The sequence below is a fragment of the Myxine glutinosa genome, chromosome 8 (assembly GCF_964187855.1).
Source record: "Myxine glutinosa chromosome 8, kmMyxGlut1.1, whole genome shotgun sequence".
Lineage (NCBI taxonomy): Eukaryota > Metazoa > Chordata > Myxini > Myxiniformes > Myxinidae > Myxine > Myxine glutinosa.
Genome location: NC_136268.1, coordinates 33,214,876 through 33,239,025, shown reverse-complemented (window position 1 = coordinate 33,239,025; position 24,150 = coordinate 33,214,876). Strand labels below are relative to the sequence as shown.

At 44.2% G+C, this 24,150-nt stretch overlaps 1 protein-coding gene across 1 annotated transcript in view; it reads right to left on the bottom strand.

Annotated features, from left to right (window-relative positions):
- Positions 1–1,839: 1,839 nt before the first annotated feature.
- TMEM214 (transmembrane protein 214) overlaps positions 1,840–24,150 on the bottom strand; it is a 46,743-nt gene continuing 24,432 nt past the window's right edge. The window contains exons 10-17 of the mRNA XM_068104264.2: positions 13,755–13,846; positions 13,457–13,508; positions 13,228–13,335; positions 9,113–9,221; positions 8,344–8,407; positions 6,270–6,438; positions 5,633–6,078; positions 1,840–2,553 (exon numbers count right to left, since the gene is read on the bottom strand). Of these exons, the coding sequence (XP_067960365.2) occupies positions 2,403–2,553; positions 5,633–6,078; positions 6,270–6,438; positions 8,344–8,407; positions 9,113–9,221; positions 13,228–13,335; positions 13,457–13,508; positions 13,755–13,846 (1,191 nt within the window). The 3' untranslated portion in view covers positions 1,840–2,402. The remainder of the gene's footprint in view (positions 2,554–5,632; positions 6,079–6,269; positions 6,439–8,343; positions 8,408–9,112; positions 9,222–13,227; positions 13,336–13,456; positions 13,509–13,754; positions 13,847–24,150) is intronic.

Here is a 24,150-nt window from a genome sequence, read left to right as displayed (position 1 = left end):
AAATTTAATGTGCCTCAGAACCCCCATTTATCCCCTACTCGGGTCAATAGGATTAAAAGGTCGTGTATAGCAACAAACAAACGAGAAATATGTTGTGTATAGCACGATACTTGCAAAATCCCTAAAATTGTTTTTTGGCCTATGTTGAGCTCAAAAATAATTGGTGGTTGAATTAAGTGACCATATATGCAAATCCTATTGAAATTTCAAGTCAATTGGAAGAATTCTTGAGGATTTTAGAGATTTGGCCTATGATGACATTTTGGCCTATATTGACCTAAAATATAATTGGTGGTTGAATTCAGTGACCCGATATGCAAATTATCTTCAAATTTCAAGTCAATCAGATGAAAATTGAGGATTTTAGAAATTTAGCAAAGTTGGTGACCTTTGGCCTATGTTGACCTATTGACACCAAAAACAATAGGCTTCTTGTTTATGATCAACCCCACCATTTGGTGAAGTTTCATGAAGATCGGTTGAAAATTGTGACCTGTAGGCGACTGACATACAGACAGACAAACACAGAATGAAAAATCACTCAGAGTGACACTTGGCAAAAGAGAACAAAGCCGAATGACACTCAGTAGAGCATCCTTTTGACCTCTTATATAATTGGTGGTTGAATTCAGTTAGCTGACATGAAAATCCAATTCAAATTTCAAGTCAATCGAATGAAAATTGAGGCATTTAAAAATTTGAACAAAGTGGTTGACCGTTCGCCTATTATGACCTTTTGGCCTATGCTGATCTCAAAAATAGTTCTTGTTTGAATTCAGTTAACTGATATGTAAATCCCATTCAAATTTCAAGTGAATCAAATGAAAATTGAGGATTTTAGAAATTTGAAATTGTTGTTGACCTTTGACCTATGGTGATCCCAAAAATAGTTGGTGGTTGAATTTAGTTTGCTGATATGTAAATCCCATTCAAATTTCAAGTCAATTGGATGAAAATTTAGGATTTTAGAAATTAACAAAAAGTGGTTGACCTTTGGTCTAAGTTGACCTTTTGGCCTACGCTGATCTCAAAAATAGTTGGTGGTTGAATTCAGTTAGCTATGAAAATCCCATTCAAATTTCAAGTGAAACGTATGAAAATTGAGGATTTTAGAAATTTGAAATTGTTGTTGACTTTTGGCCTGTTTCTCTTTTGGCTTACGCTGATCTCAAAAATAGTTGGTGGTTGAATTCAGTAAGCCGATATGTAAATCCTATTCAAATTTCAAGTCAATCGGATGAAAAGAGGATTTTAGAAATTTGAAATGGTTGACCTTTGGCCGATGTTGACCTTTTGACCCCAAAATATATAGGATTTTGTCGGAACACAAACTCTACCATTTGGTAAAGTTTCGTGAAGATCGGTTTAAAATTGTGACCTGCAGGCAAGTACAAGTGAGCGGACACACGCACACACACACACACACACACACACACACACGGACGGACGGACGATCAACATACTTGCAAAAAATTTTTTTTTTTTGCCAAGTAATAACGCACAAGGCCAACACTTTAATAATCTTCGATTTTTACACGTAACAAACACACGGGGGGGGGGGGGGTGAAAACAACCTTCTTACACCTTTGGTGGTGTCGGTAAAGATGCAAAAACTGATCCCCTTAACTAGACCTATCAGTTTACTTCCAATCATGAGCAAGGTCATGGAATCCATCATCGCAGTTTATATGAAATCCTGATTGAGGTTGAGAAAATTATTACAAAGATAGAAGGCACTTGAGGAAGAAAGTACCCAAGTTAAAATGTGTTACCCTATTCCAAAGCAGCTGATGTCACTTTAGTGATGTTGATAATATGACCAGTAAAAGATAGTGAGAATGCAGACTTAAATAATTTTATTTGTTTAAAGTGTAACAATAACATGAAATCGAAGTTCAAAAACAAAAACAAAATAAATCTAAATTCCGACATGGGGGTTTACCAAGGTCATGTGAGTGGGTAGGTGTGGTGCGTTTTGAATACTGCAGCCTTTGGAAGTGTGATCTTAGAATACTTAGAATAGCTGGACCATCAATGCATTGCACATCCTCAGCTTTATACAATAAACCAATTCAAAGACGTCCATTAAAGTTCGGTCACAAAAGTCATGGAATGAACGAATCAATACGGTTAAAAAGAAATCTTGTTTCCTGTGCACCAAAAAAGCCTTCGAGGGGAACACAAAATAAGTCCAATAGTGATGGGACACGAAGGAAGTTTCAATGTTATCAACTTTAGAAAATCTTATCTTTGTAGCTCACAAAGACCATCGATGGGCACAACAATTGCGTTTTGTGGACTCAAAGTCACAACAAATTACTTTTGCTCTTGAACATTTGAAGCGACTCGTTTAATAAGGCAACGGACATTTAGCGGCGATCTTCAAGGCCAGGGTTCTTCTATCATAGCTTGGTTACGTCATCTGTCCTCCAAGTTGACAACATGCAAGAGAGTCCATCCAGCAGGCCAAAGAGCAAGTTCATGACAAGATGCGAAACACAGCGAGTCAGTGCAGCCGCGCACTCCACCACCGTGACCAACCTCGGGTTTTGTCTAGAGGAAACAAGGATGGAAGGTCAGGGCCAATCACATTCACACAAACGATCATATTACCCTCCGACTACCCAGGCAATTGTAAATCAGTCACGGGGGCCTCAAGTTTGTCAAATTGTAAGGGAATCAACACATGACTGCAAGACTCGTTTCATTTTCTCCAAATGTAACCTCAGAATGAGGATAACCTTAGAAAATCCTTCCTTCACAAGATACACTGAAGCAGACACGTTGGGTCACAGACCAATTAAAGAAGATGACTCTTCTTATACGACATTGATGCCCATTGTTGATTTATTAACTTTTGATTCTAATGTTTTCTCCAACTTCGCAAAGTAATCCTGGTACTTGAGAAGTCATCGCACTTTATAAATCCCTACTGCCCTCTTCGGATCGGATCTTTAACCTAGCACCCCAACACCACCACCCCAACTCTGCACCTTGTGCATGTAGTTCATCTGAATAAACCAACTAGAAGGCAAACAAATAGAAATTGATGGGTTTGCGGAAATCTGGCACGTCCAATAATGGACAGTTGGTACAGTTGAGTGGTCAATGTACATTCATCAAAATGGGTTATTACGGAAGCAAGATGAAAACAAATAAATGAATCATTCAACTATTCGAGTGATTAATTATATTAGATTAACTAGTGAGGTACCCGTGCTACACACGGGTGGGAGGCCAGAAGCAAACAGACAATGCAGAAACGGCTCATGCTAAAGCATGAAACCAATAAATTCCACATTCCTGTAGCACCTTTAGTCATACGGCAGACATGGACAGCAAGTTCGTGAAGGACTTACATGAAAAACGTACACGTTCGCAAACAAACGGGTACGTGTTTTTCATACCCAGTCAATGGCGAATCTGCATAAGGCGATCCGCGAATTCACGTTTAGAAAGTAGAAACCGTCACGGCATTCCGTCATTCACTTGAACTCGATATCTCTTTTTTCATTCCAAACAGCATAACTCCAATCACAAATTAAATAGCATTAATATACAAAATAAACTTTTAACAACATTCGTGACATAAACAAATATTTAAATCCTGATGTGAAGTTCCGTATGGTCGGGTGAATACAATTACGAATTCAAAATCGGAATTGTATTCACTCAATTCCAATCATCAATTGATACTTTAACAAAACGATTAACACGATTAACGTTTAACATTACGATTGAATGACGGTTGTATTTGGATATTATCAAACCCGCACATTGCCGTCATCTGTCCACTTCTGCATTCGCGGCATGTTCATAATTGTCATCAAAATCTAAACAGTATTTGTAGAATTTCAATAAAAGCCACATTACTGTTCATATCGGCAAATATTATTCCATAGTGTTTGGAAAAACTGGAAAATTGGAAAACTTGGAATAATTGGAAAAACAATATATAGCCTATTTTACTCCCAGGGATCCCAGGAATACCCACCCAAAATATCGTTGCGATCGGTCGAGCCGTTTTTGCGGTACCTTCGAACGGACAGACGGACATTTGGTGAATTATAGTAAGACCAGCAACGGTACCCGCCCTATGGGCGGGGCTTAAGATGGGAAGCCCAAATGAAAAGGCAAAATATCAGAAATTGAAGGCTTTTTTATTTTAAACGATTCATATAAGCATTCGTTGAATCATATCACACGCAAATCATCAAAATCTAAACAGTACATGGCGTGCATTTTGAAAAAAGATTGAATTCTGCAAAACGGAAGCAGCCGCTGCACATCTTTCTCAGTCGCACGTTTATGTGTGAAGAGTGCGCGCCGAATCTGTAACACGGAAGCGGCCGCCACACCCGTTTCTCAGTTGCTTTGCACATTCTGCCATGTTACTTCGGAGCCGCACGTTTATATAGGAAGAGTTCGTCAGGAGTGGATCTACTCTCTCCTGGTACGTAGAAATAAGCAGTATTTGTAGAATTTCAACAAAAGCCACATCACTGTTCATATCGGTAAATATTATTCCATCGTGTTTGGAAAAACTGGAAAATTGGAAAACTTGGAAAAACAATATAGACTATTTTACTCCCAGGGGTCCCAGGAATACCCACCCAAAATATTGTTGCGATCAGTTGAGCCGTTTTTGCGGTACCTTCGAAAGACGGACGGACATTGGTGAATTATAGTAAGACTAGGGCATGCCCGTACTATATATATATCTAAAATTATATCCCCCCCCTCTATTTACATGAATGGTTTGGTCCATTCGCAAAGCCAAAGCGGACGGCTTGCGAGTACGGTGACAATCCCCCCCTCTATTTACCTGAAATGGTTTGGTCCAAAGCGAACGGCTTGCGAGTACGGTGACAATCCCCCCCCCCCCCCCCCCCCCCCCCCCCCCCCCCCCCCCCCCCCCCCCCCACCCCTCTATTTACATGAAATGGTTTGGTCCAAAGCGAACGGCTTGCGAGTTTGGTAAAGAAATCGCCATAGCTCGGTAACTACTTCTCCGATTAATATGAAACCTTGAAAGGCACATCCTCGGGTCCCCAGCAATATACCTGGCAAGTTTCAAGTATATCGACCGGTAGTTGTCGAGAAACAGCGGTCGCATACACACACACAGACACACACACAGAGATTACTGGAATTATAGATAGATGAACAGGATAAGATAATTAAATTGATATATGTGGGAAAATTACATGCCCAGACCAGTAATTCCACATATATCAATTTAATTATTTAATCCTGTTCATTAATCGAACTGCTTCACCACACCCCCCAGTGATGTTTATAATAGAGGATATGGATTTGTCCCCCCCCCCCCCCCCCATTGGAGGAGGACCCTCTCGGGTTCAGGCCGTTGATGCTCCTATGGTTGGCAGCGAGTGCCCCGGAAGCAGTGACAGACAAGGGTGGCAATTATAATGTGTGAGAAAATTGCATGCTTGGTCAGGGTCACCCAAATAGCTCAGATGGCAGAGCACTGGTATGGTTCACCAGTGGACCTGGGTTAGATTCCTCGTCTGGGAATGTAATTTTCCCACATATATCAATTTAATCAACTATATATACAGAGAACAAACAAAGAAACAAAAAAAGGACAAAATAAAAGTGACAAACTCACCGAACAAGGTCAACAATCAAAGCCAAGAGCTTCGTGGCCACTTCAGAAATCACACTCGTCCACAGGTGGAGATGTTCTTGGACCACCTGAGCCACTATGGCGATAAACCGTAGACAGCGTACACGTGCACGGCCCACTGAGTCGCACAGCCTGGCGGTTCCATTTTCAGGTGACAGCAGCATCTGCCAGCACTCCGTGCAATCTCGGGCATGGAAACTGGCAGGAAAACGTTTGAACGAGGTCCAGGGCTGGTACGTTGCCAATTGTACCTGGGTAGAAATCGACCCGAAGGCTGCAACGGCCCAGTCGCCCAGCTCAGTGAAAAGAAGAACCGCGGACTCAGCAAGCATGCCGGCAGCCATGCGGAGTGAAGATCCATCGAGTGCAATCCAACACGAATCCAATAGGTTGGAGATCACAGATGTGGATGGAATATTTTCCTGCAGCTGATTAATATTAAAGGAAGTGCAAGGAAAATAATACAAATTGCTGCATCCCGCTCGACATACGACGCAATCCGAAGAACAAACCATTAAGCAGCACAAGAATGTCCAACTCTGGCATTTTTTTCCCCTGACATTTTGAGGCATTGCCAATTATGCATTTTCAAAACGATTAGCGTGTGCAGATATCTTACCGACAGCAAAAGACCACAAAGAGTCTGTAGGAACAGGTCCAAGTAATGCATCATGTTCTCCCAGGAGAAGGCTCCCCACTCCACAGCCCCATTCCATAACACTGATGCATAAGGCTTTAACGTACGAATTGTACGGGTACTGGCAAACTCCACGCTGTCTTTCATCCACCTACAGAAAAAGAGGGTCATGGAAGGGGAGGCGCTGTGCACAACAACGGTACCATACAATATTCCTCATATATCAGTACTGTCGCGCAGACCCTTCCGGTTAAGACCAGGGACCGCGGATGGACCAGAATGGATTTACTTGAGGCGACGACCAAACACAGATTCGGCTATAAAACGTGGGAGGAAGAAGGGAAGTGGAAGCTGCGGCAAAAGCCCTTATCTTCAGCGAACCGACGGCAGCTGCAGGGAAATTAATGTACTCGACACCGAATTAGAATGTACAAAAATAAACACGTTTATTCCCGGCACCCGATAATAATGAAACGCGACGGTAATAAAATAATGCTCCTAAATTGGGATCCCACACACCAGACTCAACAACAGGACACAGGAATGAATTACGAAAATAACTGTCCGTCGTGTAATTGTGAAATGTGGTGTGAGCTTATCTGTCCGTCTGTAGTCGTGTCCGCCGTCCAAATGCGGCTCCAAGCTCCGGTGCGGAGAAATCCTCCGTCCACCTCGCACGCTTTGCTAGGCCCGAGCCAACGCCCTCGCCGTTTGCACACGAGGTCCCGTTCACCACTCTAAGCTCCGAGCCTCGCTCCCGCACAAGCACTGCTCCAAGCACAAGCACCGCTCCAAGCACAAGCACCGAGCACCGCTCCAAGCACCACGCAGATGGCAAGCCAACGACCACCAGGACCTCTCAAGACCAAGAAGAAACGCAAGAGCTTCAAGCACGTCCAGACAGACAGAGCGCACCAGGGCTAGAGCTGTGCAAGAGCTTGAGCTGTGCAAGAGCTAGAACTGCGCAAGAGCTAGAGCTGCGCAAGGGCTAGAGCTGCGCAAGGGCTAGAGCTGCGCAAGAGGGAAATGTCGTTCGGCGCACCCTTATATAACCTGGGCGGTGACGTCAGCCTTGGCGCACCACCCAATCAGCGCGCCTTCCACCGAACCTCCCAGCTCCTTCCCTCCAATCACAACCTCCTGGGCATGTTGCTATGCAAGTTCGTGATGCGACCGGTGGCAGTCATCATCGGCGGTGTCCTGGCCTGGTTTCCTGTCCGTTTTCTTCCAAAGTCATTGTCAGGGAAGGGAATTTAATTAATGTGTGCACTACAGGGCCTGTCTAAGTGTTTATATGGGTATGCATTGCCATAAGGGACAAAGGTTTGATTACCAGGTGTGACACACAGGGGCTGTTATCTTTAACCCCTATCACTACCGAGCGCACGAACATCCTGGTATGTTCACAGGTATACTCTTAACCGACAAACCGGACTACACATGGAACTTATTACAGGGAGATTCCCTATCGCGACAGACGAAGCATGTTACCTATTCAGATCTACCTGACTCTAGATATTGCTTTACCCCACCGACATAACAGTACGTATGACCACAAGTACAGTTGCAGAAATGACTTCTAGTCATTGGGAGAGGGGACAGAAGTACTCCAACAACAAAGCTCCAGATGAAGGCCTTGTAGGTGGATAGGAGTTCAGGTGTGCCAAGGAAGGACTTTGTACAATGAATGATGCCCAGTCGGCAGCCGACTGTGGAGGCCAACTTTGAAATGTGGTTCGCCCAAGAAAGATCGTGGCAGATAGTGAGACCCAGGAGTTTTGAATGACTGTACTTCCTCAGGAGGATTATCAAAAGTAGACGGGAGGAGGGGGTGGGGGAGAGGAGGGAGATCGCTACAATAATCTCGATCGCTACGTCCCAGACAATTCCACAGACATTGTGTCTGGAAGCTCAGAAGATTTCCCTGCACGCACCACTTGAACTTGGGTGCACAAATTTAATGCAATAAGACAAGCAATAAGTCTGCGAGGGTTTCCTGCTATGAACAATCATTTGATAGTGCAAAAATGTACTGTGATGCCATGTTTGAACCGACCTCCACATAAACTGCACTCTTGATGTCACACTTGAATCGCTGCTTGTGAACGCCACGCCAGACCCTGCAGACAGTAAGTACAAACAGAACCGATTGAGAAAATTGTAAAAATGGGCGATTTGTATAACATCTGGGAAGATTTATCGGTTGTGCTTGGATCAAAGGATCATCTTTCAACAATCACAAGTGTCTCATCTTAAACCAACCATATGCCTCGTTTACTCTCCTGTTCTAGAATCCTATTCCTAACCTGCTCTGGCAGCAAGTTCAACAAATTAAGAAAGATTTGGGCCATGTTGACATCCTTACAGAAGGATACCACCCCTCCTTGACCTCAAACCCTTCCCCTGATCTACACCTTATCCATATCCCAATATCCTCCCTCCACATGCAGTCAGTCCCCCTACGACTGACAATATCCTCTCCACTTTATTCCTTTTCTCAATTAGATTTTGCGATTACCAAAAGTCATCTCACAGGGTACTAAAGAGCCAACCACAGTGTGAACTGACATCGCACATGTAAGGGCAACAGATTACCCACAACCGTCTCCCCTGAAGGTCATTAAATGAGCCAGCTGAGTTTTTACCAATGACCTGATGGTGGAAAGGTAATTCCTCCAAGACCTTGCTCATTTACAGAAACTCATTATCCAGACCCTTCATCTGGATTTCAACCCCAGACCTCTGGTACATCAGTTCAGTGTCAATGCAAGGAAATTACCATACCATTAATATAAATAAATAAAATGGAACAATGAGCTACCAACCTTCAGGTGATCGAAGGTGCATCACAGCACAGATGAGCATAACTGTAACGCAAAGCCATGGTAATATCCTCCATATGGCCCTTTTCTTCTGCATTTTACACAGCAGCCTCTGTGCACATGGTTGGAGAACTTGAAGGAACAATAATTGGCCCAAACAAATATCCAAGTGACACACAACAATTTAAATAAACATTAAAAATGGATATCGTGTTAGAGAGTGGAAAAAGCAGCGATCATCGATTAATATTATAGAGCATCGATGAACATCGAACAGCACACACATCGAGTTGTGGGAGATATGTTGAAGGCAGCAGGAAGTTGGGATGTGAAGAGAATGACAGAGATCTGTAATCTGGTGGTGAAAGAAGGCCGCATTCCAGTGGATTGGGAACTGAGTACCCTCGTCCCTCTATACAAGGGGAAAGGAGACCCTCTGGAGTGTGGCTCGTATCGAGCGATAAAGTTATTGGAGCATGGAATGAAGGTATTGGAAAGGGTGTTGGAGAGGAGGATAAGGAAGAAAGTGAAGATCGACGAAATGCAGTTTGGATTTATGCCAGGAAGAGGAACGACAGACACGCTTTTTATTGTGATGCAGTTGCAGGAGAAGTACATGGAGAGTAGGAAGATATTGTTTCTTGGGTTTGTTGATCTGGAGAAAGCATTTGATGGGGTTCCACGTGAAGTAGTGACATGGGCATTGAGGAAGTTAGGAGTGGAGGAATGGTTGATCAGAGTGTTGATGGCAATTTACAAAAGAGCGACCACAGCTGTAAGGACGAAGGACAGGAACAGTGGTGAGTTTGAGGTCAAGGTGGGAGTGCATCAGGGGTCGGTACTAAGTCCACTACTATTTGTAGCTGTGATGGAGGTGCTGGCTCGGAACGTAAAGGAGGGTTTACTGTGGGCGTTGTTGTATGCAGATGATCTGGTGTTGATTGCAGAAAGTATGGATGGACTGAAGGAGAAGATGAACAAGTGGAAGGAATGTATGGAGACGAAAGGTCTGAAGGTGAACATCGGAAAAACAAAGGTGATGGCAAGTGGTAAAGCATGTGGTGAGGAAAAAAGAACTGGGAAGTGGTCGTGTGCTGTGTGCAGGAATGGTGTCGGAGTGAATTCCATTCAATGTACAATGTGCGCTGAGTTGGTTCATCAAAAATGTAGTGGTTTGAGAGGGTCATTAACCAGTGTGGCAGCAACATTCAAATGTAAGGTGTGCACAGAGGGAGCTGCAGATGGAGGAAATGTTGAGTTGGATGTTCGAGACGGCGTGAGGAAGGTGTGAAAACATTTTGCGACCTCAGAGACATGCTGAATGGAGAAGGTGGATCAGACTCGGCAACGGTTGCTCGAGTGAGATGTGCATGGAAGAAGTTTCGGGAACTGAGTGGCGTGCTGATGAGGAGGGGAGTATCGTTCAAGCTGAAGGGAAAGGTGTATGCTGCATGTGTGAGAAGTGTCATGATTTATGGGAGCGAGACATGGGTAATGAACGTAGAGCAGCAACGAAGGTTGGAAAGGGTGGAAATGCGAATGGTTCGATGGATGTGCGGAGTATCGTTGAGAGACAACAACAACACAACATGCATTTTAAAGGCCATTTTCCCTACTAGAGCGGGGGTTACCCTTGCGGTCCCCATGACAATCTTCTCCATTTTGCCCTATTTTCTGCATCTCTCCTTGTTAACCCCCTTGCCCGCATTTCTTCTTCCACCATCTTTAGCCAAGTCTTTCTCGGGCTTCCCCGTCCTCTACTTCCTTCTACATTCATTTCCATCACTCTTCTCAACCAGTCACTTTCATCCTTCCTCAACACATGACCAAACCATCTCAACCTGTTCCTCTTCACAGCATCAATCACAGGCTCTATTCCCATCATCTTTCGCAATTCATCATTTGTCTTCCTCTCTCTCAACGATACTCCGCACATCCGTCGAACCATTCGCATTTCCACCCTTTCCAACCATCGTTGCTGCTCTACGTTCATTACCCATGTCTCGCTCCCATAAATCATAACACTTCTCACACATGCAGCATACACCTTTCCCTTCAGCTTCAACGACACTCCCCTCATCAGCATGCCACTCAGTTCCCGAAACTTCTTCCATGCACATCTCACTCCAGCAACCGTTGCCGAGTCTGATCCACCTTCTCCATTCAGCATGTCTCAGAGGTAGCAAAATGTTTTCACACCTTCCAGCTTCACGCCGTCTCCAAGATCCAACTCAACATTTCCTCCATCTGCAGCTCCCTCTGTGCACACCTTACATTTGAATGTAGCTGCCACACTGGTTAATGACCCTCTCAGACCACTACATTTTTGATGAACCCACTCAGCGCACATTGTACATTGAATGGAGTTCACGCCGACACCCTTCCTACACACAGCACAGGGCCACTTCCCAGTTCTTTCCACCTCACCACATGCTTTACCACTTGCCATCACCTTCCTCACAATGAAAAGCGCATCTGTCATTCCTCTTCCTGGCATAAATCTAAACTGCATTTCGTCGATCTTCACTTTCTTCCTTATCCTCCTCTCCAACACCCTTTCCAATACCTTCATTCCATGCTCCAATAACTTTATCGCTCGGTACGAGCCACACTCCAGAGGGTCACCTTTCCCCTTGTATAGAGGGACGAGGGTACTCAGTTCCCAATCCACTGGAATGCGGCCTTCTTTCACCACCAGATTACAGATCTCTGTCATTCTCTTCACACCCCAACTTCCTGCTGCCTTCAACATATCTCCCACAACTCCCGTCGGCCCTCCCGCTTTTCCACTCTTCATTGCTTTTATCGCTTCCTCAACTTCCTTCTCAGTTATCTTCTCTGCCGGTCATAAAACTGGGTTACTCTCTATGTTGCCATCCCATTCATTCTCTGTATTCAACAGCATTTCCATATATCTTTTCCATCTTCCTTTCATTCCATCTGGGTCGACAACGATTTGTCCCACTTCATCCTTCAAGCAACTCACCCCCATCACATCACACCTCTCTTTCACTATCTGCTTTGCAATCCTGAATACTGCTTTCTGACCCTCTTCCGAATCCAAGCGTTCTCCGAACATTTTCCTACATGCCTCCTGCGCCTTTGCTACCTCTTTCTTTGGAGCCTTATAACTTTCATACTCTGCTGTTTCTGCTCCCGTACCCTTCGCCTTCTGCCACTCCTTGAACTTCTTCCTCTTCTCGTCAATCCTCTTTCCAACTTCATCATCCCACCACCATGTTTCCGAGTGCCTCGGTGGTCCTTTTGTCCATCCACATACCTCACCAACGGCTCCCAACAGACTAGCTTTCATTGACATCCAACCACTTTCAAGCTCAACCACATCATCCTCTACCCTACTCAGCCTCTCTTTTAATGCCTCCCTTACTGTCACCTCTTTCAACCTCCACACCTTCATTCTCGGTTGGGACTTCACCCGCCGAGCTCTCCTCGCACCTTTCACCCTTACGTCGCAGACAACCAAGTGGTGCTGTGAAACAGCCTCCTCCCCCAGGATCACCTTTGTGTCCCGAAGGTGCCCCCTATCTCGCCTACGCACCATCAGGTAGTCAACGGTTGTCGTCGACCCACCTGACGTGTATGTAACAAGCTTATTATCCTCTTTCTGGAACTGAGAATTACAAATCAGCTCCATCAGCAAACTCCAAAATCCTTTCACCTTCTCCATTTCCCACACCATATCCGTAACCCCCAGTATCATTGAGAGAGAGGAAGACAAATGATGAATTGCGAAAGATGATGGGAATAGAGCCTGTGATTGATGCTGTGAAGAGGAACAGGTTGAGATGGTTTGGTTATGTGTCGAGGAAGGATGAAAGTGACTGGTTGAGAAGAGTGATGGAAATGAATGTAGAAGGAAGTAGAGGACGGGGAAGACCGACAAAGACTTGGCTAAAGATGGTGGAAGAAGAAATGCGGGCAAGGGGGTTAACAAGGAGAGATGCAGAAAATAGGGCAAGATGGAGAAGATTGTCATGGGGACCGCAAGGCTAACCCCCGCTCTAGCAGGGAAAATGGCTTTAAAATGCATGTTGTTGTTGTTGTGATGAACATACAAAATAAATAAAATAATGCTCATCAGGTAATTACTGCGTTACCGTGCAAATTTCCTCGCAGTCATGGGATATGAACTTTCCGGAAGAGCGATAATCCCTGTTAATTGAACGAAATGCGCACACAGTACGACGGAGGTTCTCCAAGTGAATCTGGACAAAGAATGAGCACGTGGGTTGTCGAGTGAAGAAGTCGACTCACAATTAATTGTACAAGAAATAAAATCGAATTGAGGGAGGCGGGGACGAATACAAAGAATGAAAGAAAACTCACTCTTCTTCCTCCCAAATGATCCCAATTTTCCAGGACGTGCTTCAGAAGAACACTAAAACAAAAATAAATAAAACATTCATCGCTGAACACTGCAATAAGGTAAGCACCTCACTAAATATTTACTCAACATTGTCTTAAGGGAATTGAAGGCACACAAATATTACCAGAATATGCATTTTTAAAATAATGAACGCAATTTATGGAAGGATTAAAAAGTTTAAATGAAGAAAACATTTCCCTCATCTCCCAAACTCTATTACGCATTGCCTCGGCCAGCACAGGTGTCCATTTATCATACTTGGTCTGTTCCGTGTAGCTGCTGAATAGTTGTTTCCAAATTAAGAAACATTTCTGATCTTCTGCCACACAATCCAGGAGATCCTGCAGCAGCTAAAGAAAACGATGTTTAGGAACACAACAACAACGAAAATACGTTTTGCTAGCTCAGAGACTTGAAGCATAGTAATGGAGGGAAAGCAACAATAAAAATAAAAATCAATAACAAATAAATAACAATAGTAAATAAAATAGAAAACGTCTCAAAATGCAAAACCGGCCATGTCCACTTTGTACTCCAATTAAACTTGATGAAAACATTGATGAAAAACTAGAACCACATTCAGTAGAGAGCATACCTCCACCTGGTGAACAGTTTACGTTTTCTATCCCAGTGATAGGCCGGATCTGGATTCGGACCTGAAACAAAATCTAATCTGCTGGTTCTTGTCACCGACTGAACTCATCCACCAAGTTTATTCCTAACTTGTCCATAACTTTTTACATCCACCATCAAAGGTGGATGGAGGTTATGTTTTCACCCCTGTCTGTCTGTCTGTTTGTCTGTCCGATTGTGAACAAAATATCTCAAAAGGTTGTGGACGGATTTGGACGAAATTTGGCAGAGATGTATCATATGTGACAAGGACGAAATGCTTCGATTTTGGTGAAGATCCGGATTCGGATCCGGCTATTAGAATTTTTTAAGTGATTCTTCACCATTGGGAGGTAGGGCCAAAAACGATACATAACAGGATATCTCAAAAAGTTGTGAACGGATTTGGACGAAACTTGGTCGACCGGTTGGGTGTCTGACAAAGACGATACCATTCGATTTTGGTGAAGATCTGAATATGGATTCGGATATGAGAACTATTTAATTATTTAAGTGATTCTTCACCATTGGGAGATCGGGTGAACAATACAAGAAACGTTCAGAGAAACCTACATGCAAGAATTGACATGTGTACGCACACCAGTGGCTCACGATTGGAGCAATTATTAAATAGAATTGTACAATAAATTGATTCTGGACTTTTGAAAAACCTGTATTGCCATGCTTGTATTTCTGTGAGGGATATACAAGTAGGAAATGAGCATGACTCCCTTGAGGTCCCAGAAAATCCAAGGTCGTGATCTTGTTGGGGTTGGGTGCAAAATTACTTGGGTGGTGGTGATCACTTGTGGTTCCATTTCATGCATTCCAATTGTGGTTCAAGATCCCAATGGTGAAGCCCCGTTTCATCGGCAGTTACCAGATGAGTATAAAAGTTGGCTGGATCTGTTTGGAACAGTTTCAGAACTTCAACATGACGCGAGTTGTTTGCTGTCAATCATGAATGCTGAGGCTTCATCTTCCCAAGACCTTTCGGGGAACATCTTGGTAACTGCAGAAAATGACGATGCATCTTTGCCATAATCTGCCACCAGGTTTATTAGTCTTTAGTACGAAACCTCAGCTCATGGAAAGGTGAAGTGACTCAGGATAAAATGGCAACTTACTGACAGTGGAGCTGCAGATGAATGCAGTAAGAGCATTGCAAGGGTAGAAAAGATCGCAAACAGGATGAGATCATAGTGCACTGTCTGAATGAATCCCTGCAGAAAAGAATGGGATCACTCGTTCTACGGAATGGTTCTACAAATGAGAGAAGAATAGAAAGAAAGAAGAGGTGGACGTAAGCCTACGTTTTGTGAATTTAACCAGCAGAAGGTAACTGGAAGAACACGTGTTCTGTGTGTCCTGGGGGATTTGGGGAGGGTGAGAAAGCCGAGAGCAGAGTAAGAAAGACTGGAAAAAGGCCTTTTTTAAATCAAAAAAACTGAGGTCACCAACCTGTTTGCTATGTGAGAACAACAGACCTTGTGATTTAGCCTAATCGCACCAGAGATTTAAATTCCACAACATCCAGGAGTGGCTGATGTGGAGGGGGCACCAACCCGTATCAGGGAGCAGTATGCCATTCAACTTTTATCAAAGGCATCTCGATCTGAGTAGCTCTGAGTTTCCAAGGAATGACTTGCAACAATCAAGGATGCTCAGTGTGTGGCTGGATTTAGAGGACATTTAGAGGACAACAAGGAGGTTGAAGAAGCAATAAAAGCAATGAAGAGTAGAAAAGCGGGAGGGCCGATGGGAGTTGTGGGAGATATGTTGAAGGCAGCATGAAGTTGGGGTGTGAAGAGAATGACAGAGATCTGTAATCTGGTGGTGAAAGAAGGCCGCATTCCAGTGGATTGGGAACTGAGTACCCTCGTCCCTCTATACAAGGGGAAAGGTGACCCTCTGGAGTGTGGCACGTACTGAGCGATAAAGTTATTGGAGCATGGAATGAAGGTATTGGAAAGGGTGTTGGAGAGGAGGATAAGGAAGAAGGTGAAGATCGACGAAATGTAGTTTGGATTTATGCCAGGAAGAGGAACGACAGACGCGCTCTTTATTGTGAGGCAGTTGCAGGAGAAGTACATGGAGAAGAGGAAGAAGTTGTTTCTTCGGTTTGTTGGTCTGGAGAAAGCATTCGATAGGGTTCCACGCGAAGTATTGACATGGGCATTGAGGAAGTTAGGAGTGGAGGAATGGTTGATCAGAGTAGTGATGGCAATGTACAAAAGAGCGCGCACAGCTGTAAGGACGAAGGACGGGAACAGTGGTGAGTTTGAGGTGAAGGTGGGAGTGCATCAGAGGTTGGTACTAAGTCCACTACAATTTGTAGCTGTGATGGAGGTGCTGGCTCAGAACGTAAAGGAGGGTTTACCGTGGGAGTTGTTGTATGCAGATGATCTGGTGTTGATTGCGGAAAGTATGGATGGACTGAAGGAAAAGCTGAACAAGTGGAAGGAATGTATGGAGACAAAAGGTTTGAAGGTGAATATAGGAAAGACAAAGGTGATGGCAAGTGGTAAAGCATGTGGTGAGGTGGAAAGAACTGGGAAGTGGCCATGTGCTGTGTGCAGGAAGGGTGTCGGAGTGAACTCCATTCAATGTACAATGTGCGCTGAGTGGGTTCATCAAAAATGTAGTGGTCTGAGAGGGTCATTAACCAGTGTGGCAGCTACATTCAAATGTAAGGTGTGCACAGAGGGAGCTGCAGGTGGAGGAAATGTTGAGTTGGATCTTGGAGACGGCGTGAAGCTGGAAGGCGTGAAAACATTTTGCTACCTCGGAGACATGCTGAATGGAGAAGGTGGATCAGACTCGGCAACGGTTGCTCGAGTGAGATGTGCATGGAATAAGTTTCGGGAACTGAGTGGCGTGCTGATGAGGAGGGGAGTGTCGTTGAAGCTGAAGGGAAAGGTGTATGCTGCATGTGTGAAAAGTGTTATGATTTATGGGAGCGAGACATGGGTAATGAACGTAGAGCAGCAACGAAGGCTGGAAAGGGTGGAAATGCGAATGGTTCGGTGGATGTGTGGAGTATCGTTGATATAGAGGAAGACGAATGATGAATTGCGAAAGATGATGGAAATAGAGCCTGTGATTGATGCTGTGAAGAGGAACAGGTTTTTTTTGGGGGGTTTTTTTTTGTGTATACAAGATCGAGGCTCGTGAAAGAGCTAACATTAATCACACAGAAAGACAAACCGACACATAAAACATAACATGGGGAGCGGTAGACAAGATGGGGAGAGAGGGGGAGGAACACAAACACAACATCTGAGAGCAGGGACATCGAGAGATCTGTGGGAGGGAGAGGGCTTTGGGGGGAGGAGGCATGGGAAGCGGGGGTGGGAGAGGTATAAAACATATGGACACTGCCAGGACTTCCAGGAAAGAAGTTGGAATTTCAAACAAGGTGGATCTGGGGTGAATTAGCAGGGGTAGAAAAGATCAAGGTTTTGGATGGGGGAAGATAAGAGATGGTGGTGAACAGCTGTTTTAAAGACCTGGAGGAGTGGGATTGAAGGGAGTGTGGGAGTTTGTTCCAGAGGCGGGAGAAAAGAGGAATGAAAGAGTGAAGGTGAGCAGAGATCCGAGATTTCGGCAGTTTAACCATCAGAGGGTTGCTGCCAGATCTTGTGCGACCTGTAGGTCAATATTAGGGGGACAAAGCACAGAGAGAGCTGGGGGAGCAAGGCCGGAGAGGAGTCGGTAGAAGACAGAAAGACCACCTACCTGTCTGCGGTGAGTGAGTGAAAGGCCCTCGGAGATAGCTTCATCACGGGAGATTCCAATGATTCTGAAAGCTTTGGTTTCAACAGTGTGAAGTCGAGCTAGGTGTGAGGCAGGAGCACCGGCCCATAGGGGAGAACAGTATTCCATTGAGCTGCGGATGAAAGCCTTGTATGTGGTGAGGAGCTCAGGTGTGCCAAGGAAGGACTTCGCATGACGGAGGATGCCCAGTCGGCGACTGGCTTTGGAGGCCAGCTTGGAAATGTGGTTTTCCCCAAGAAAGATCATGGTAGATAGTGAGACCCAAAAGCTTGAGCGACAGAACTTCTTGGAGAGGATTGTTGAGAAAGTAGGTGGGAGGGTTGTCCAGTCGATCTTTTCGGAGAGACATAGTAAGAGTGTGAGATTTGTCAGGATGGAAAGACATGTTCCACTTGTTTGACCAGTCTGTGATTTTGTCCAGGTCTTCAGAGAGTGAGGAGGCTGCAGACTGCCGATCTGAGGGAAGAGGAATGGAGCAGCAGAGAGTGGAGTCATCAGCAAAGAGATAGAGAGGATTTTCCAGGTCTTTAAGGATAGGTTGAGATGGTTTGGTCATGTGTTGAGGAAGGATGAAAGTGACTGGTTGAGAAGAGTGATGGACTTGAATGTAGAAGGAAGTAGAGGACGGGGAAGACCGAGAAAGACATGGCTAAAGATGGTGGAAGAAGAAATGCGGGCAAGGGGGTTAACAAGGAGAGATTCAGAAAATAGGGCAAAATGGAGAAGATTGTCATGGGGACCGCAAGGCTCACCCCCGCTCTAGCAGGGAAAATGGCCTTAAAATGCACGTTGTTGTTGTTTGTTCAGATTTGTGAGCAATACATTTCCAATAAAAATAAAATAAAAGGGGAAACGTATGTATCAGGAAACACCACCATGCGGACCGTGTTTGCTGGGGGGTTTCGGAAGATGCTCTCCCAGAAAAAATATTGAATATTGGGAATCCATTTTCTGCACTGTGTTGCATTTGTTGTTTTTTTTACTTAAATTTAGATTTTAAAAAGCATTGGGAGGGAATATGAGCAAATTTAATGTGTGATAAACATGATAAAGTGATTATCAGAATGTTTTAAATCCCATGTCTGGTACTTTACCACATTTTGGTAAACAAGGATAAAAAATAAAAAATAATGACTACAAACAAATTACACATAGCCTGGTGTTGGGCTAGCGGCTAGGGTGCCAGCTTAGGATCCTAGGATCCTGGGTTCGAATCCCGATCGATCGCTGAATTAACACCAGGGGGGTTGACTCAGCCTGTCATCCTTCCGAGGTCGGCTAATTGAGTACCAGTTCACTGGTAATTCCCTGTTTGTCGTTAAAGGCGGCAAAAAGGGTTGGCGTCAGGAAGGGCATCCGGCCGTAAAACATTGCTTCAAAAAGGTGACCAAAAAACAACAACAACCACGGTTCCCGAAAAAGGCCAACCCCCGCTTTGCGGGGAAAAATGGCCTCTAAAGGTGGTTTTTTTTTTTTTTATAAACAAATTACACATTGTAATAGCAATCGAGTTTTCACTTGATCTTCACACATTCCTTAATCGAACATATTATTATTATTATTACATCTATTACTAAAAAGACAAATGCCCATCATGTGTCCATGTGGTTGACATGTGTCATGAGTCATGACACAAATGTCCATCATGTGGTTCCTGCTGTCCTAGAAAAATAAAAATGTTACCATTGGGAAGCTAATAATCAATTTACTTGGAAAGAATATTCGTGTCCATTTAATCATAAAAATAACAGCACTGTGGTCACAACCTGCTACAAAATCCTGAAACGGGCCGATTGGGATATGCCTCCTCATAGTACCTACCCGTACCGTATAGTACCGACCCGTGACAACGGATAGATGCCCTGGTTCACTGCCCTAAAAATAAACAAGATTGATTTAAATCTCTATCTATTTTCACCACACAGGACAGGCTTCACATCAATCGGTGAAGCAGTTTTAGAGAAGGGATTTTTTAAAATATGGCTGCCACACCACATAACATATGATCTTAAAAATGTACACTCTGCATATGTATGGGTAGGGGATCACGTTTGTGAAGTTTCATGTTGATCGGATAAGGTTCGTTTTTCTATACAACATGGCTAGCAGACCACGTGACCTACGACGTCATCATTTTCAAGCTATATGCAGCAATGTTGTTCGATGAAATATTTAAAATTTTGCATCGATAGGGTAAGCGGTTTCAGAGATATAATTATTTAATATTTTCCTTCAATCCAATATGGCTGCCACACCATGTGACCAACTTTTAATCGCCATTCCTAGTCAATGACAAGTAAAGTTTCAAGTCAATCAATTTGGTGGTTTGGGAGAATATGTTTTTTAAGGTTTTCGGTTAAATAAATAAATACAGAACAATTACCAGACATTTGAACACAAACAGATCTGATTCAATCAAACAATTCCGGAATTGGTCAAAGTTGGTGGTAGGTCTTCTTCTTCCTGAACGTCATCAAACTTAACTCAGAAACGTGATAAACGGCACATTCAGCAGCATATATTCAACGAAAAGGTAAAATGATGATTTGACATTTGTGATGGATTCTGATTTGGATGTAATTGCTTTTCCATTTTATTTGCCCCCATTTCAAATATGTTAATGTTTCTTTTTCACCTGAGCAACGCCGGGTACCCCAGCTATCAATGCTGATATACTGTCCTGTCACCAGCAATTAAGACCGCTGGATGACGGATAACCGAAACAGTTTTACTCCTGAGGCGGCAGCCCAAAAAATGGCGATATTTTTGTCGCGCGCAGAATGAAGGGATGCGAAGCGTTTGCCTGAACGAAACACACGGGTTTATTCCAAAACCACAAACAAGTAAACACGACAAGGAAAATTTATCAATAATTATTTAATGAAAATAAAGCAATGACGAAATAAAAACTGAAGTAAATTAATTTCCTAATGTGAGGATCCTCCACTCAGATTCACAACACACAACAGGAGAATGATAAATTAAAATAAAATCCCTTTAGCCGGCAGGCACTCAGCTTTGGCCTCAAGTGGCCCTCTTCGTGGAGAGTGGGGTGATGGCTAAGTTCTCTTGTGCAAGGAGAACTTAGCCATGGATGGTGAGGCGAGCAGACGAGGCAACTTCCTTCTCATCCAAAGAGCACCACAGCCAAAACCTCCCTCGCAATGCTGCCCACGCAGCCAAGAGCTTCTCACTCTTCAAAATCACGCACCAAAACTCCAGTCCAGCACTCGATCAGAAAGCAACAATATGGTACAACCTTCTTGTCCAAACTCAGGCACCGAGTGCCCTCTCCTTCTTCACTCTTGAGAGCCAATCGTATCGTTCGCATCCCAGTTCGCCCCGCCAATTCCCACGGTCGAATAACGTCCCTCGGGGCGTGGCCTCACGGCCTTTCTTGACCACCCACCGATTCTCCGCCTCTACTGGGCGGGGCCTTTTGCCTAAAGTGTTCATGTGGGTGGGGCTTAGTTGCTGTGAGTGTTCATAGGGCCGGTGCTGGTTGTAAATGTTGTTTAATGGGGGGTTTTCATGGCCGGCCTTGTAAAAGTAAAACGTTAGGGAAACATCAGAGGGAAATCACATACTGGGGAAAACTAACCTTAATCCCAAACTAATTATCACTGCTTCACCCATCATGTGAAGACACATAAACAATCTTAAGCTACAGTTTCCTTACTGAAGAACTTCGAGATTTCTCCTACGCGTCTATGGTCCATGCTATAATTATACAGTCCTACCTTTACTATGGGATTCCTTCATCTACCCCCACAAACGTAACGATACTTTACACGGGTACAAATGCAAATACAACTTTGCGTGGGGGGGGGGGGGGGGGGGGGGTAACATAGGCTATGTGGCTGCAGCGCGGCCTCATGCGGGGGTTGTGGGGCAGGGGGGCGGGGGCATAAATTCTCTATGTAAATGTGTACCATGTAGTACCACCTGGTGTAGGAGGCAGAGGGTATCACAATTTCCTCTTTTACCTGAGCAACACTGAGGTTGAAGCAATTTTCGCACGGGTAAATTTTCCCTCCTTCCCTTCCCCACCTCTCCCCACGCCACCCTCCCCCCAAAACGGAGGGGCCTGTCAAAGCCGCCCCCCCCCCCTCCCCCAAAAGATGTATACGTAGTACATCTTTCACCTCCCTCTCCCCTTACACTCCCCCCACTCCCTTCCTCTCCCCTCCCCATCCTGCCTTCCCCTTCCCCACCCCTCAACCCCACCACCTTTTGACTAAATTGTTCATTTGTCTCCATATTCTCATAATAAAGTTTTGTTGAATATTTGTTGACAAAGCTCAAATCTCTATGTGAAGGAAATACTTTGGATTTGTTGAAGGGAATACTCCAATACTTTGGATTTGTTCTTTACCTCTAATCTGTTGCGTTACAACTACACAATCTCACCACCAATTGGTTCTTCTGACCACAATCGTGTAAACATCACTTTACTTACCACCACTCCTTCAGCAACTGCTCCGACTAAACGCCAGTATTGGCATTTCAATAGCGCTGACTGGACTGGTTTACGAAACTTCTTTTCTGACTTTCCCTGGAAAGACTACTGCCTCTCCTCAGCCGATGCCTCTATCTCTGCTGAACGTATAGCTGAGGTTCTTGTTGCAGGAATGGAGGCTTATATCCCCTTCTCTTTCAAGTTCACCTCTCCTACCAACTCTTGGTTCAATAATTCCTGCTCTGCAGCCATTCGTGCATGAGATGCGGCATATCGGACATGGAAAAACTCTTCTTCCTCCGACTCACATTCAGCCTTCATATCTGCTAGAAACCATTGCAAACATGTTATTCGTGAGGTGAAGCATTCCTTTATGCAAAAGAAATGTGACAACCTCTCATCTTCTTCCACTAATAGATATTTCTGGTCATTAGCCAAAAGTATCTCCAACAACTTCTGTCGCTCTACCTTTCCTTCACTGTTCCGTTCTGATGGTACTATCGCTGTTTCTCCGACTGACAAAGCAACTCTTTTTGGTTCTCTTTTCTCCTCTAATTCCACTCTGGATGACTCCAACATTCCATCTCCCTCTGATTCACCAATTACCAATCCTACACCCCTCCCTATAATCTCTTTCCATGCAGTCACAAAAGTACTCCTCTCTCTGGACACAAGCAAGGCATACGGACAAGATGGCATTCCTCCTTGTGTCTTGAAGGAGTGTGCTTCAGAACTTGCACCCGTCCTTGCTCGTTTGTTTCGTTTTTGTTAAAAACCCAAACTTTTCCTCTTTCCTGGAAACGTGCCTTAGTGCAGCCTATTTTAAAGAAGGGTGATCGTTCAAACCCTTCCAACTACCGTCCTATTGCTCTGACTTCTACTATTTCCAAAGTCTTTGAATGTCTTCCCAATAACCATTTCCTCAAGCATCTTGAATCCCACAGTCTTCTATCTGACCATCAATATGGCTTTCGCAAGGCAAGATCTACCGGTGATATCCTTTCTTACATTACGAATGTCTGGGCCTCTTCTCTGAGAGATTTTGGGGAATCCTTTGTTGTAGGCCTTGATATCTCAAAAGCCTTTGACAATGTTTGGCATCGGGGTCTGATATCCAAGCTTCCCTCTTTCGGCTTTCCTCCTTCACTCTGCTCTCTCATATCGAGCTTTCTCTCTGACCGCTCTATCTCTGTAATTGTCCATTGCTCAACATCTCCCTCCTTCCCTATCAACAGCGGTGTTCCTCAGGTTTCTGTTCTGTCTCCAACACTCTTCCTTCTTTTTATCAATGACCTTTCTTCTACAAATAACCAAATGCACTCACATGCTGATGACTCAACGTTGCATTCCTCCATGTTTTTCCCATCTGCCCCATCTTCCCTCAATCGATCTGCATCTCGTTTTATTACAACCACCTCTTTAAATTCGGATTTGGACAAGATTTCCCAGTGGGGCAAATGTAACCAGGTTAAGTTTAATGCTTTAAAACTCAATTTCTTCCCATATCTCTCTCCAAAGCTCCTCATCTCTCCAATCTCCTTTGAAAGTTCCACAATTACACCGTGTGATACAATAAACCTACTAGGTATGACCCTAACTTCAAATCTATCCTGGAATCCACACATTACACAAATAGCTAAATCTGCCTCGAAGAAACTGGGAGTCCTGTTCAGATGTCGAAGATTCTTCTCCTCTCAACAGTTGCTTCAACTCTATAAAGGATTGATTCGTCCTTGTATAGAGTACTGCTCTCACATCTGGGGAGGTTCTAGTTCCACATAAAAAAAAAACCACCTTTAGAGGCCA